The sequence below is a fragment of the Diplotaxodon limnothrissa genome, linkage group LG15 (genome assembly GCF_057381915.1).
Source record: "Diplotaxodon limnothrissa isolate DT_005_m linkage group LG15, D_limnothrissa_male_GT1.1, whole genome shotgun sequence".
Taxonomy (NCBI): Eukaryota; Metazoa; Chordata; class Actinopteri; order Cichliformes; family Cichlidae; genus Diplotaxodon; species Diplotaxodon limnothrissa.
Window position 1 is genome coordinate 39,072,573 of NC_140610.1, and position 13,394 is coordinate 39,085,966.

The 13,394-nt window shown below is 42.3% G+C and overlaps 1 protein-coding gene across 1 annotated transcript; it reads left to right on the forward strand.

The window, feature by feature from the left end:
• Positions 1-3,134: 3,134 nt before the first annotated feature.
• Positions 3,135-6,186, forward strand: nmur1a (neuromedin U receptor 1a). Its single transcript, XM_085372645.1, has 2 exons — positions 3,135-4,047; positions 5,807-6,186. The coding sequence occupies exons 1-2, from the start codon at positions 3,135-3,137 to the stop codon at positions 6,184-6,186; spliced, it is 1,293 nt and encodes a 430-aa protein (XP_085228771.1).
• Positions 6,187-13,394: the final 7,208 nt, after the last annotated feature.

Genomic DNA, 13,394 nt, shown 5'->3' on the forward strand with positions numbered 1-13,394 from the left:
AGCAGCCAGTGAAAAATCACTCATTTTTTCATCATTATAGTTTTTAGTTGACAAACCAGTGTGAATGTCAGCTGAAATATTTGACCACAGAGTTGTGTGGAAAGGCACATTCTGCTTTCATGGTTGATGTTAAATATTCCTGTCTTGAATAATAATTGGAGAAATAAAAAGTGCAGATAGATAACTGCACGTACATCAGTCAGTGACAAAAGTCTCTTTGGCCACATTGAAGGTGAGTTCAACAGTCCAATCTCGCTAAAATTCAGTTCAATTAAATCTTATTTACACAGCACCAAATCACAACAACAGTCGCCTCAAGGTGCTTTAAATTGTAAGGTAAAGACCCACAATAATACATACAGATTGTTATTATGACCCCCTGTGAGCAAGCCCTTTGGTCACAGTGAGAAGGAAAAACTCCCTTTTAACAGGAAGAAACCTCCGTCAGAACCAGGCTCAGGGAGGGGCGGGGCCATCTGCTGCCACCGGTTGGGGAAAGAGAAGGAAAGAGAGAGACAGATTCAAAAAGGTTAAAATAAACACTTTAGGGTATAAAGGTTAATAATGGTTAATTGATAATTTTAAGCTAATTAAGATGAGGACTCATTTGCTTAAAGTAAATTGAACTACTAATTACTCAATATCTGTTTGGTTATAATTGCTAGGGATGGGTAGGTTCAAGGTTCAAGGTTCTTTATTTGTCACATGCATAGTTATACAAGTATAACACACAGTGAAATGTAGCCTGACACGCTCCTCGACATGTGCAAAAATTGGGGGGGGGGTGTAGAGGAGGAACATTATATATATATATATATATATATATATATATATATATATATATATATATATATATATATATATATATATACACACATATAGTATATACACTGGGTGAATGTGCAGTAGTAGCAGCAAGCAGGTGAATTCTGTACATTAATATGAATAGACATCTGACTATTTTACAGGATAGACAATATAAACATATTTAAAATTAAAGGAATTGAAATGTACATTGTGCCTTGGTTTAGTGTCTGGAAGAGTCCTGTCTCAGTCAATTATAGATGATGTGAGAGGGCGGGTGTGTGTGTTTAGGGCACGGATGGCTTGGGGATAGAAGCTCCTCTTGAGTCTCTCTGTCCTTGCCCGGAAGATGCGGAACCTTCTACCAGATTGCAGAAGTTGGAACAGTTTGTTGCCTGGACGGGACGGGTCCTTCAGTATCTGCGCTGCTCTAGTCCGGCATCTCCTGGTGTAGGTGTCCTGAAGCGGGGGGAGAGCAATCCTGCAGCAGCGTTCTGCTGTACGGATCACTCTCTGGAGAGCTTTTTGGTCCTTCACACAGCTGTTCCCGAACCACGATGTCATGTTCTGTGTGAGGATGCTCTCCACAGCGCCTGTATAGAAAATCCTGAGGATCTTTGGAGAGACCCTGAACTTCCTCAGTTGTCGTAGGTGATACAGGCGCTGCCTAGCCTTTTTGGTCTGGACCTGAATGTGGGCAGCCCATGTCAGGTCTGAGGAGATGTGGACACCAAGATACTTGAAGGACTGCACCCTCTCCACTGGAGCTCCATTGATGATAATGGGCTTGTAGTCTCTGTGCTGACCCCTTCTGAAGTCCACCACCAGCTCCTTGGTCTTGCTGACGTTCAGCTGGAGGTGGTTGTCCTGGCACCACGATGCCAGATTCTTCACTTCATCCATGTAGGCCGCCTCATCGTTGTTGGAGATGGCACCCAGCACCACTGGGTATTGATAAGATTTTCATGATTCCGATTCTATTTTCGATTCTGTTTAACGATTCGATTCTTTATCGATTCTCTTATTGATTCTTATTTTTAAAAAAGGAGAACACTAAGGTCGATTAGCTTAGAACTTTGTTTTATATCTTCTCTTTGAACAAGATAGAAATTTAGTAGTAACATGGCCTTACAAACCCAGCAGTGAGATATTAAGAGATCCACAGCTTACGGCTCTTCAATGGGGTGTCACGGGGTCCCCAGGAAAAAAATTGTAAATGTAAAATAATAAAATAAATATTCTTCAGTAGCAATAACAAAGTATAACATAAATTATTCTGTAGCAATTACACAAGAATATTCAGTAATGTCCCTGCCTACAATTAAACACATTCACTTACCGAAAATCGGGGCATCTGCTGTGGCAAATGGGTGCAAGCCTTTGACCACAAACTCAGTCACTGCTCGGTGACATTCGTCTGAAAGGAGACGCTAATGGTAGACTGCAGTGAGAACTGCCAGCATCTGAGCCAGCCAGACTCTGTCTCTCTCATCATGGTCACCTAAATGCACAGTAATGGCAGGTTTTGTAATAAGGAGCGGAATTAAAAACACGACATTCATTTAAGGTTATCACGTGTTTTGTGAGCAAATGCTTTTGCATATTCGTAGTGTTTCCTCCCTTAAATGAAATATCTACTTTTCAAGTATTGCAAGTTGCCCTGTTGTCATCCGTTCTCGTAAAGTATAACCAAACTTTTGAGCGTGGTGAGATCATTCGGGGCGACTGGAATTGATAAGGGAATCGTTTGCAAAAATAATACTTGCTATACAAATACATGAGGAATCCAGTAATCAATTCATAATCTGTTGCACAACCTCTGATTTCTTTATATTTTCTTATTTTCTTTTCTTTCTTTCTTTTTTGCAACATGAGGTTACTTCCTGAAACAGGTGCAAACATGAAAAGGAAAACTCCTTGGTGGTTAGATATAAAGAAATGGAGGTGGCTCAAAGCTTTTGCACAGTGCTGTAATGATTCTCATATACATATACAAAAAATAATTTCCCCCAGGGATCAATAAAGTATTCTGATTCTGATTCTGATTCTGATTCTGATATAGATGAACATTACCTGACAATTAAGTGATGTGGTAAGTGCCAGAAGTAACACTTTCTTTATCTGCTATATAGTCCTGCGTTCAGGGTTGAGGTAGGAAATACTCTTAGTTTAATAATTATCACGCAGTTCTTCATTCTTTCCTTACTTATTTTGAAACTCATTATTTATCCTCACTATTCAGTGTTGTCTACTGTGTGTTCAACTGGATTGATGCTAATAACGGTTTCCTCTACTTTTTTCCAGCCAGTGAGCTCGGCTAAGTTGGCAGGATGTCAGCTTTCAACTGTTCATTTGATTTAATAACTGAAAACGAAGAGTGGCTTTGTCCTAAAGGAGAAGCGTGCACCAATATTACTCATGCCGTGAATGGGACCTTTCATAATCTCACACATCTGACAGAGGAGGGGTACCTGGAAAAATATCTGGGTCCTCGTCGATCACCTGTGTTCCTCCCCATCTGCCTGATGTATCTGATCATCTTCCTGGTAGGCGTTGTGGGGAATGTGCTGACGTGCACCGTCATTGCACGCAACAAAGTCATGTGGACACCAACAAACTACTACTTGTTCAGCTTGGCCGTGTCAGACCTGTTAGTGCTACTACTTGGCATGCCATTAGAGCTGTATGAGCTGTGGCAGAACTACCCCTTTCTTCTGGGAACGGCAGGTTGCTACTTTAAGACCTTCTTATTTGAGACGGTCTGCTTGGCATCCATCCTAAATGTGACGGCACTGAGCATAGAGCGTTACATCGCCGTGGTCCACCCTCTGCGAGCAAAGTATTATGTGACACGTACTCATGCTAAGAGAGTCATTCTCACTGTGTGGGGTGTATCAGTTTTGTGTGCTGTGCCCAATACAAGCCTGCATGGGATTGTCTTCTTGCACAGTTGTTCCACAGACCCTGCTGGAACCATAAATGTGGAGATTCCCGACTCAGCCATGTGCACATTAGTGAAACCACGCTGGATGTACAACCTGACAATCCAGATGACCACCTTGCTGTTTTTTATTCTGCCCATGCTCACAATCAGTGTTCTTTACATGCTCATTGGGCTGCAGCTAAAGCGTGAAAAGATGCACCAGGAACTGGAGCCAAAATCTGGTTTCGGACAAGATAGCTGCTGTAACATCCGCACACAGCAGCAGAAGGCACGTCGCCGGCAAGTCACTAAAATGTTGTGTAAGTATATGGATCTGCTAATGTGCCAACTTTTACCTTCTAGTTCACAGTCTTGTTATGTAGTTTGTGCAGAATTGAGTGCTTAGTTAGAGTTAGTTAACTTTACCTTTAGGGACACTGCTGGTGTGATCACATAATCCCATCCCATATGGATAGTAAGTCTGTAGTCTGATATAAATCAATTAAAAAAAATTTTTAATAAGGAAAACAAGAAGAAAGGGTTAACTCAAGTGTCACTTTGTTATATTCTATCAGAAACATAGCTTTGAAAGGGTTTGTCATGGCTCACGTGTGCTTTTGCATCACTCAGTGGTGAAGGTGAAGTTAAATTGCCAATCTTTCTCAGATGTGACAGAAATAATTTATTGACCTCTATTTCAAAGCAGCGTTTGGTTGCATGATAGTAAGACCTCTAGGGTCATTGTCATCCTCCTCTCAGGTCATATTCCTTCAACAAAGTGCAAAATATCGAAGCGTTGTGACTTTGAACAGGTCATAGTATTCTTGGAAGATTTTCATCAATATGCCTGAAAGGAAGAGATCAAAGGAGCTCAAAGAAAGGTAGGCAGTTCGTGCCCAACTGTCAAGAAAAGTCACTGAATGCTTTTGATGAAAGCAACAGAAACAGCTCCAGCTTTTGATACCCAGCAGGGGACTTGCAGTCAGAGCCTGCAAAAAAACCTGTCCAACTGTGTGATTATGAACATCAGTGTGCTTCTTGTTTTTTCAAGCAAACAATATTCTAGATAGTTCAAGCCAAATACAACAAGCTAGTTCTGTCAGTTTATTTGTAATTAACAGCTTCTTCTCAATGTACATCTTATATGCTTTGTAAAATTCAGAACAGATCATAACTATGTGAAGTTACCGTTTTACCTCTTAGAGTACAGTCACACAGACTGAACCAAATTCAGGAAGTGTTCATGTTCATTCATTGTCTGTGCAAAGGTGAGATGTGCACACTGTACAAGACACCTTTGGAATAACAGAGTGTTTTTCTGAACATGGCAGCACTAAAAGAAGTATTTTCACTGAATTCACTTGAGGAGATGATATAAATCCCTGGGAATGTTCTGGATACAGTTTAACCGACCTTTGAAAAGTTGGGCCAAAACAAAGCAGAAGATTTTTTTTTCTGGTAACTGTTCTCTTTTCAACTTACGTCCTCTTTCATTAGTGTGTCTCATATTTTTCTTCAGCATCTATAATATTGCCACTTTTTTTAAACATCTTTTTATTCAACGATGTGACAGGTTCTGTTAAAATAAAAATCAATCCTCAAGTTTGGTGAATAAATTTCCTTGGAAATGTAAATGCCTCAAAAAACGTGTACTCTGCCGGTTAGTCTGTTAAGACACAAGAAAACTGAAATTAGCTTCAAAGTAACACAAAAAAATCTTTTTTTTCATTTCATTTTTTATTAGTTGTAATTTTCAGCCACAATAATCCAGTCGACAAGTCTGCCAGACAGAATAATGTCTCAACTAATTAGAATGCACAATTAAAGTTCAAACAACAATTAGAGATGAGGAAAATGTGGTCTGGCATTTTGAAAAATTCTTGTTGTCTTGTTGTCTTTTGTATGAGATGTTCTTTGAAGTGATGACTGTTATTTGGCTGGGAAAGGGCTAAAAATGAACACAGGTACCTAAATCAAGGTTTAAATACTCATATATTGCATCGGTTAAGCATGAGGAAAACACTAATGTTGAAACATCCCCTCTCATTGTGTTCTTGTCTCTCTCGTGCTGTTTTTCAGTTGTCTTGGTTGTGGTTTTTGGAATCTGCTGGGCTCCATTTCACACTGACCGGCTAATGTGGAGTTTCATCAGTGACTGGACTGACACCCACTTGGAAATCTTCCAGTATGTGCACATCACCTCCGGAGTGTTTTTCTATCTCAGCTCAGCAGTCAACCCGATCTTGTACAACCTCATGTCAACACGCTTTAGAGAAATGTTCAAGGAGGTCATGTGCCATCGGCCACATCCCATCACTCCCAGAAAACATTCGCTCAGTGTCACCCGGGTGACGCTCCGCAGTACCCTGAGTGACGCGGCGCTCAGCAACGGAGCTGCTGTTGTTGAGGCAGAAGACGAAGAAGTGAGAATGAAATATGAGACCAGTTTTTCTTGTTAAAAACAAACAAACACATTTTATGTCATGTTATGGGGGACACATTAAGAGAGACTTGCTTGTTCTGAGCCAGTGCATCCATCAGCTGTCATCAACATCCAGTCTGCACAGATGCATCAGCAAAATATCTAAAATAGTCTTAAGTGGAAGAGTTGCAGAAAAAAAGTGCACTCCTCTGCTGAAGCTGTCAGACCGCTGTCTGTTTTGAAAACTTAACCCATAACTCAGCAAACCACACACCCCACATGAACACTAAACTTTTTTAAGAGGGGAGGCTTTGTTCTCTGGCCCTGGAGGCCGCAAACGCCGACGCAGAGGGAGAAGATCTGGCGTTCTGGTTCGACTGAGACGGCGCACTTACAGACCACCGTTACCCAGTTTATTACTGGCTAATATGCAGTCTCTGGAGAACAAGCTGTGCGAGCTTCGGGCACGGATCTCATTCCAGCGAGAGATGCGGGACTGCTGCGTGATCTGCCTCACAGAAACCTGGCTATCGGACAAAGTACCGGACTCCGCAATACTGCCGGGGTTCTCTGTGCACCGCGCGGACAGGTCACAGGATCTTACTGGGAAAAGCAGAGGCGGTGGTGTGTGTTTCATGATCAACAACAGCTGGTGTGATTATGCGAACGTGCACCCGGTCAAATCCTTCTGCTCACCGGACCTGGAGTACCTGATGATTAAGTGCCGGCCATTCTGGCTACCGAGGGAATTTACAGCAGTGATTATTACGGCTGTTTACATTCCCCCACAAGCCGACACTGACCGTGCACTCAGGGAACTGTACAGCGCGATCAGCAGCGAGGAAACCGCACACCCAGAGGCAGCGTTTATCACAGCCGGAGACTTTAATAAGGGAAACCTGAAGAAAGTCTCACCAAAACTCCATCAACACATCCTTTTCAACACACGTGGAAACCGGCAACTCGACCACTGTTACACCTCTTTCCGGGATGCGTACAAAGCCCTCCCCCGCGCCCCATTTGGCCAATCAGATCACTGCTCCATCCTGCTCCTGCCCGCCTACAGGCAGAAGCTGAAACAGGAAGCTCCAACCCGGAGGGCGGTGCACTGTTGGACGGACCAATCGGAGTCTGCGCTGCGGGACTGTTTTGATCACGCGGACTGGGAAATGTTTCACGTGGCCGCCAGAGACATTGATGAATACACAGACTCAGTCTGTGGATTTATCAGGAAATGCGTGGAAGATGTCGTCCCATCCAGAACAGTCAAATCCTTCCCAAATCAAAAACCCTGGATTAACGGAGATGTTCGCGCGGCACGGAACACCGCCTTTGCCTCCGCGAACACATCGGACTACAAACACGCACATTACCAACTCCGGAAGACGATCAAAGCAGCCAAACGTGAGTACAGGGACAGGGTGGAACAACAGTTTGACAACCCTCGGAGTATGTGGCAGGGACTAAACACGATCACAGACTTTAGAGCACACCTTTGTCACAGACAAAACCAGCACACCGCAGACCACGGCCTCTCTGTGTGAGGATCTAAACGTATTCTACGCTAGATTCGACACAGCGAACACCATGAGACCGGACAGTGTGCGCACCGCGGATGACGTCAGTGCGCACACTGTGTCTGAGGAGGATGTGCGGAAGTGCTTCAGGAAGGTGAACGCACGCAAAGCTACTGGTCCGGACGGGATTCCCGGCCGCGTCCTCAAGTCATGCGCGGCTCAGCTGGCTGGAGTGTTCACGCACATCTTCAACCTTTCCCTCTCTCTGTCTGTAGTCCCAGCCTGCTTCAAAATGGCCACCATCGTCCCTGTACCCAAATCCTCCACCATCTCCTCATTGAACGACTGGCGACCTGTAGCCCTGACCCCCATCGTGAGCAAATGCTTCGAGAAGCTGGTCAGGGACTTCATCTGCTCTGCACTACCCGACTCACTGGACCCTCTACAGTTTGCATACCGCCACAACAGGTCCACTGATGATGCCATAGCCCTGACACTACATACTGCCCTGTCACACCTGGAGAAGAGAGACACGTATGTGAGGATGCTGTTTGTAGATTACAGCTCAGCATTCAATACCATCGTTCCCTCGAAGCTGGACAGGAAACTGCAGGATCTAGGACTGAGCAGCTCCCTCTGCAGCTGGATCCTTAGCTTCCTGTCTGACAGACGCCAGGTGGTCAGACTGGGCAGCATCACCTCATCCCCCATCACACTGAACACTGGTGCTCCACAGGGGTGTGTACTGAGCCCTCTCCTATACTCACTCTACACCTACGACTGCACAGCCACTAACAACTCCAACATCATTGTGAAGTTTGCGGACGACACTACAGTGGTGGGTCTTATCACCAACGGTGATGAGACGGCTTACAGGGAGGAGGTCAGCGCCCTGACCCACTGGTGTCAAGACAACCATCTCACCCTCAACGTCGCAAAGACAAAGGAGTTGATAGTGGACTTCCGGAGGTGCAGAGAAGTACACACCCCCATCACCATCAACGGCGCTGCTGTGGAGAGAGTGAGCAGCTTCCGGTTCCTTGGCGTACACCTGGCTGAGGATCTTACGTGGTCAGTACACACAAACAAAACAGTGAAGAGGGCGCAGCAGCGCCTCTTCTTTCTCAGGAGACTGAAAAGATTCGGCATGAGCCCCCGCATCCTCAGGACCTTCTATCGCTGTGCCATTGAGAGCATCCTCACTGGATGCATCACCACCTGGTATGGCAACAGCACCGCCTACAACTGCAAAGCTCTCCAGCGAGTAGTGCGGTGCTCTGAACGGATAATTGGAGGTGAGCTTCCCTCCCTCCAAGACATCTACAGGAAGCGCTGCCTGAGGAAAGCGGGGAGGATCATCAAGGACTCCAGTCACCCCAGCCATAAACTGTTCAGACTGCTTCCATCAGGAAGGAGGTTCTGCAGCATCCGGTCCTGTACCAGCAGACTGAGAGACAGCTTTTTCCATCAGGCCATCAGACTGCTGAACACGTCATAGACACCTCAGCTTCACTACTGGAACTTCAACATTATGCACTCCACACTGTATATAAATGCCACTTGTTTTGCACATATTCAACTCTGTATATTTTATATATTTTATTATTATTATTATTATTATTATTATTTTATTTTATTTTTTTACTATTTAATTTGTAAAAATGTGTATACACACACACACACACACACACACACACACACACACACACACACACACGTAGGAAAATATTTAGTATACACATCCAGAAATGCATACACTATTATATATTGTACATATATTTATTAGTTTCAGGTTGGCCATTCTTGTATTTTGCTCGTTTGTGTTGTTGTGTTTGCACATCTCTGTTGCTTGTGGGGCTCGCACACAAGAATTTCACTCGCATGTGCTGTGCCAGTGTGCCTGCACATGTGATGTGACAATAAAAAGTGATTTGATTTGATTTATGCTGATCAAGCTATAAAATATGTTCCATGAATGTACACACCCATCGGTTTATAAAGTTCTCAATACAGGTCACTACTATACATTGCAAAAAAAAAGCACTGCAGTACATGTGGTTACATTACTTTGTTGTTACTCCAAAAAGCACATTGTTACATAATTACCAGTTAACAATATAAACCTCCCAATCTACTTCTATTTATCCCAGGAACCACAAGTAAGCCTGCAGTCTGTCAGTGAAGTGCTCGATTTGGATGATATGATCCTGTGAGGTCTTTAAGATCAGCCTGACTATTTAAGATCTTGCATGTCAGGGGGAGGATTGTAAATTAGATTCTGGATTTAACAGGGAGCAAATAAAAAGTATATATATGTGCTCATTCTAGTCCCTGTCTAGTACTCTCACAGCAGCATTTTAGAATGAAGGATAGCTGGTTATAGCATACTTTTAAATGATGACATCGGTGTATTCTGAGAACCTGCATTCTCAACTTGCACTACAAAAGAGAAGCGTGGAACTCAACTAGTCCTGAAATCTACAGGTTTCTTTATATAATAACGGCAGGAGGCCACTGAAAAAACAGTTTATTTAAGCAGGGCCTTAAACATAACTCCAAAATTTCTGCCAATAGACATGACCAAGATGGCTGCCAAGTGGTCAGACTTGTTTCTATGTGAACCAATAAATGTGAAAGTCAGAAAGAAGCCATATTTGTGTGTACAGTAGAAAATGCTTTAAATGATGATATCATTGAGGAGTAATCTAGACATACAGGTTGCAGACAAAATAATAAAATGACCAGTTGTGTTGAACTTATTTGTTATTTGTTAAAATACTATGAATATAATTTTGAATGTAAAATATTAATGTCTTTTGATGTAAGAGGTAAACTACACAATATGTATATCAAAATATTGGTTATTTCTATCATCACAAACTACCTTGATGTGCATTTGAAAAATGTGTATGTGTACTGCTTATACTGGTGTTTTAATGCTTTGTGTACTTCTTAGAGTTGTAATATAAATGTTCTTTACTCACTGTTGCCGTTCAAAGTCTCAAAGATGTAACATATACACTCAAACCTTTTGAGTGGATTTTTTCGGAGTATTGTGTTGAAAACAAAACATATTCAATCTTGGCTGTAAATGTGTTAAAAATACACATTCAAACCCATTTTTAAATTGAGTCTAGAATTTGTTTGTTTAGTTTTGTATCAGGAATAAAATGTTACTTTCACAGTGATTAGCCCCACTGTGAAATGTAGGAATGGCAAAGCTTGACTTTATATTTTAATTGGTCAAGCATGTAGTGAAAATTCACCGAAACTTTCTCACCAGCCGGCTAAGGTCCCACTTCCACACTCTCCTGTCGTTCCTGTTATTAGCAAAGGGACTTCATAACAATAGCGACTAGGTGAGTGATGATGCGTCACAACAGTTCACGTTATTGTCCTTATTTCAGCCTCACCACACCTGAAAAAGACAAAAAAAACAAAAAACAAATCGCCTCACTTTAACTTTATTTCCGGCAGCCACCTGTGTGTAACAGAAACAAGGAAAAGAAGAGACTATGTGTTGTGGTCAAGAAACACATAACAAGTTATAGGATCCATATTCTCATCATTACGAAGACAACAGCTAAAACAATCTTATCTGCAGACATGCAGATGATGGGCTCAACATTCTAAATGATTTTCAAGTCAGCGTGTCCTGGCACGTGTCACATGGTACTCATGGTACTCTCAGTGAAAATTGGCCTCATGTCGATTAATCAGCCACTTACCATTTTATTCTCCCCCCAAAAACAGTTTTGAGTACTTTGTTTCTGTGCCAGAACAACATATCACATAACAAAGCACCTAAAGGTCTACATTAGAAGATAACTCAGAAAAGCTGCAGATTTCAGCATGTTAACGTCACTGTTTTTCCACAGAGGACCCTTTTAGCAAGTGCTGCAGGCTCCTGGGATGCTGAGTGTTGCGCTGCTTTGCAAAACACCACATGTCTAGCTGAAGGCAGTGTGGGGTAGCAAGTAGAAAATAATAGGGTAAGTGCTTTGGCATTTTGGCAGCGTGTGCTTTTGCTTTTACAAGTTTAAATTGAGGCAAATTTTTAGAATGGAACCTCGGACAAGTCAAAAGCTCAGCAGGAGTGAGAAATGCAGCTGATGGTCACAGATGGTGTGAGCAATACAGCGGTTTGTCTTTCTTACCAGTTTACAACCTGCTGTGGCACAACAGGGAAAGTAATGAAAGTTGTTTTGTTTTTTAAATCAAAAGGGTAAAATTACAATAAACGGATTCGACATTTTTCATGACAACACTAAACCAGTGGGGGCGAACAACAGCAGGAAACAAATTTCACAGTCCGTCTCCTGAAATAAAAAGGGGTGCGAACAAGGGGTGTAAAGGGGTGCGCTTTCTTATCTCAAAAAGGACCATTTAGAAAAATGGAAAATACAAGTTTCAGTTAAACTTTTTACCACACACTGCACATGAGTGTCCTCCTGTCTTACTTCTCTCTCGCAGCTGATTGCCCCGCCCCTCCCTGAGCCTGGTTCTGCCGGAGGTTTCTTCCTGTTAAAAGGGAGTTTTTCCTTCACACTGTAGCCAAAGTGCTTGCTCATAGGGGTCATATGATTGTTGGGTTTTTCTCTGTATTTATTATTGCAGGGTCTACCTTACAATATAAAGCGCCTTGAGGCAACTGTTGTTGTGATTTGGCGCTGTGTAAATACAATTGAATTTAATTGAATGAGGACTGTGTATCAGAACGAGAGCATCTAATAACTTCAAATCTGTTCACTAAAAACTCAAGGGATGCAGATTTGTTCACACTATGTGTCATCACCTCTCAAATGGTCTTCTGTTTAAACCTGGATTTTTTGTGACATCTCAAAACATTGGCATTTTAATTCCTGCCGGCCTGTTATTTCGCTAAAATAACTGTATGACACCACAAAACAATTTTAAACATCTCTATCTGGCTTTGTTTAGCAAGCTATTTGTGCTCAGGGCCAGAAGTCCACTGAAGGAAATTCACACAAGTCATGTGTATTTACAGGTATTAACCATGTGTGCCTCTTCCTTAAAATTGAAAAGGCATTGCTAATAGATTTTCAAGGCCTTTCAAGATAATCAAATCTCTCAGGGCTGGAGGCAGCGTAGTTTTAGCTGTTGTTAAAACAATATCTGGTTTTCAGGCAGAACGTTTCTCCTGAGGAATCTGCTGGATCAGCGTAATCATTACCAACAGGTACCATCAGCCACATGATTCTCTGGAACATCTGCAGTTTTCATATGTACCTACTTGACATATCTGAACAAATTGAAAAAGGTAAATTCTTTTATAATACACATGTAATTTGTGGAGGCGGCTTTTTTGCAAATGTAACACTGTGTGCGAGGTCAGGCTACTTTTTGGAGTAAAGTTGTGCGATAGGAGTGAGAGCAAAAGAGAGAACGGGTGAGAGTGGGAAGCATTTTTTCCTTGTAGTTTTGTGAGATACTTCTCATAATGCTACTTGAATCTGACTTTTTGAGGGGAAAATTTACAAATGTCAGAAATGCAGACTGTTTTATCCTCAGACTTTCATCCACTTACTAGATTTCATATTATATCTAACCCACAACTCTGTAACTCGCTCCATAGATAAACATGTTATGTTACAGCAGCATATTCATTACTGAGACGTGTAAGTATTGTAGATATACAGTATGCACAGTTTCCCTACATATAATGTTTGATCAAATTTAATATGAGAACATTTATGAACGTTTCCAC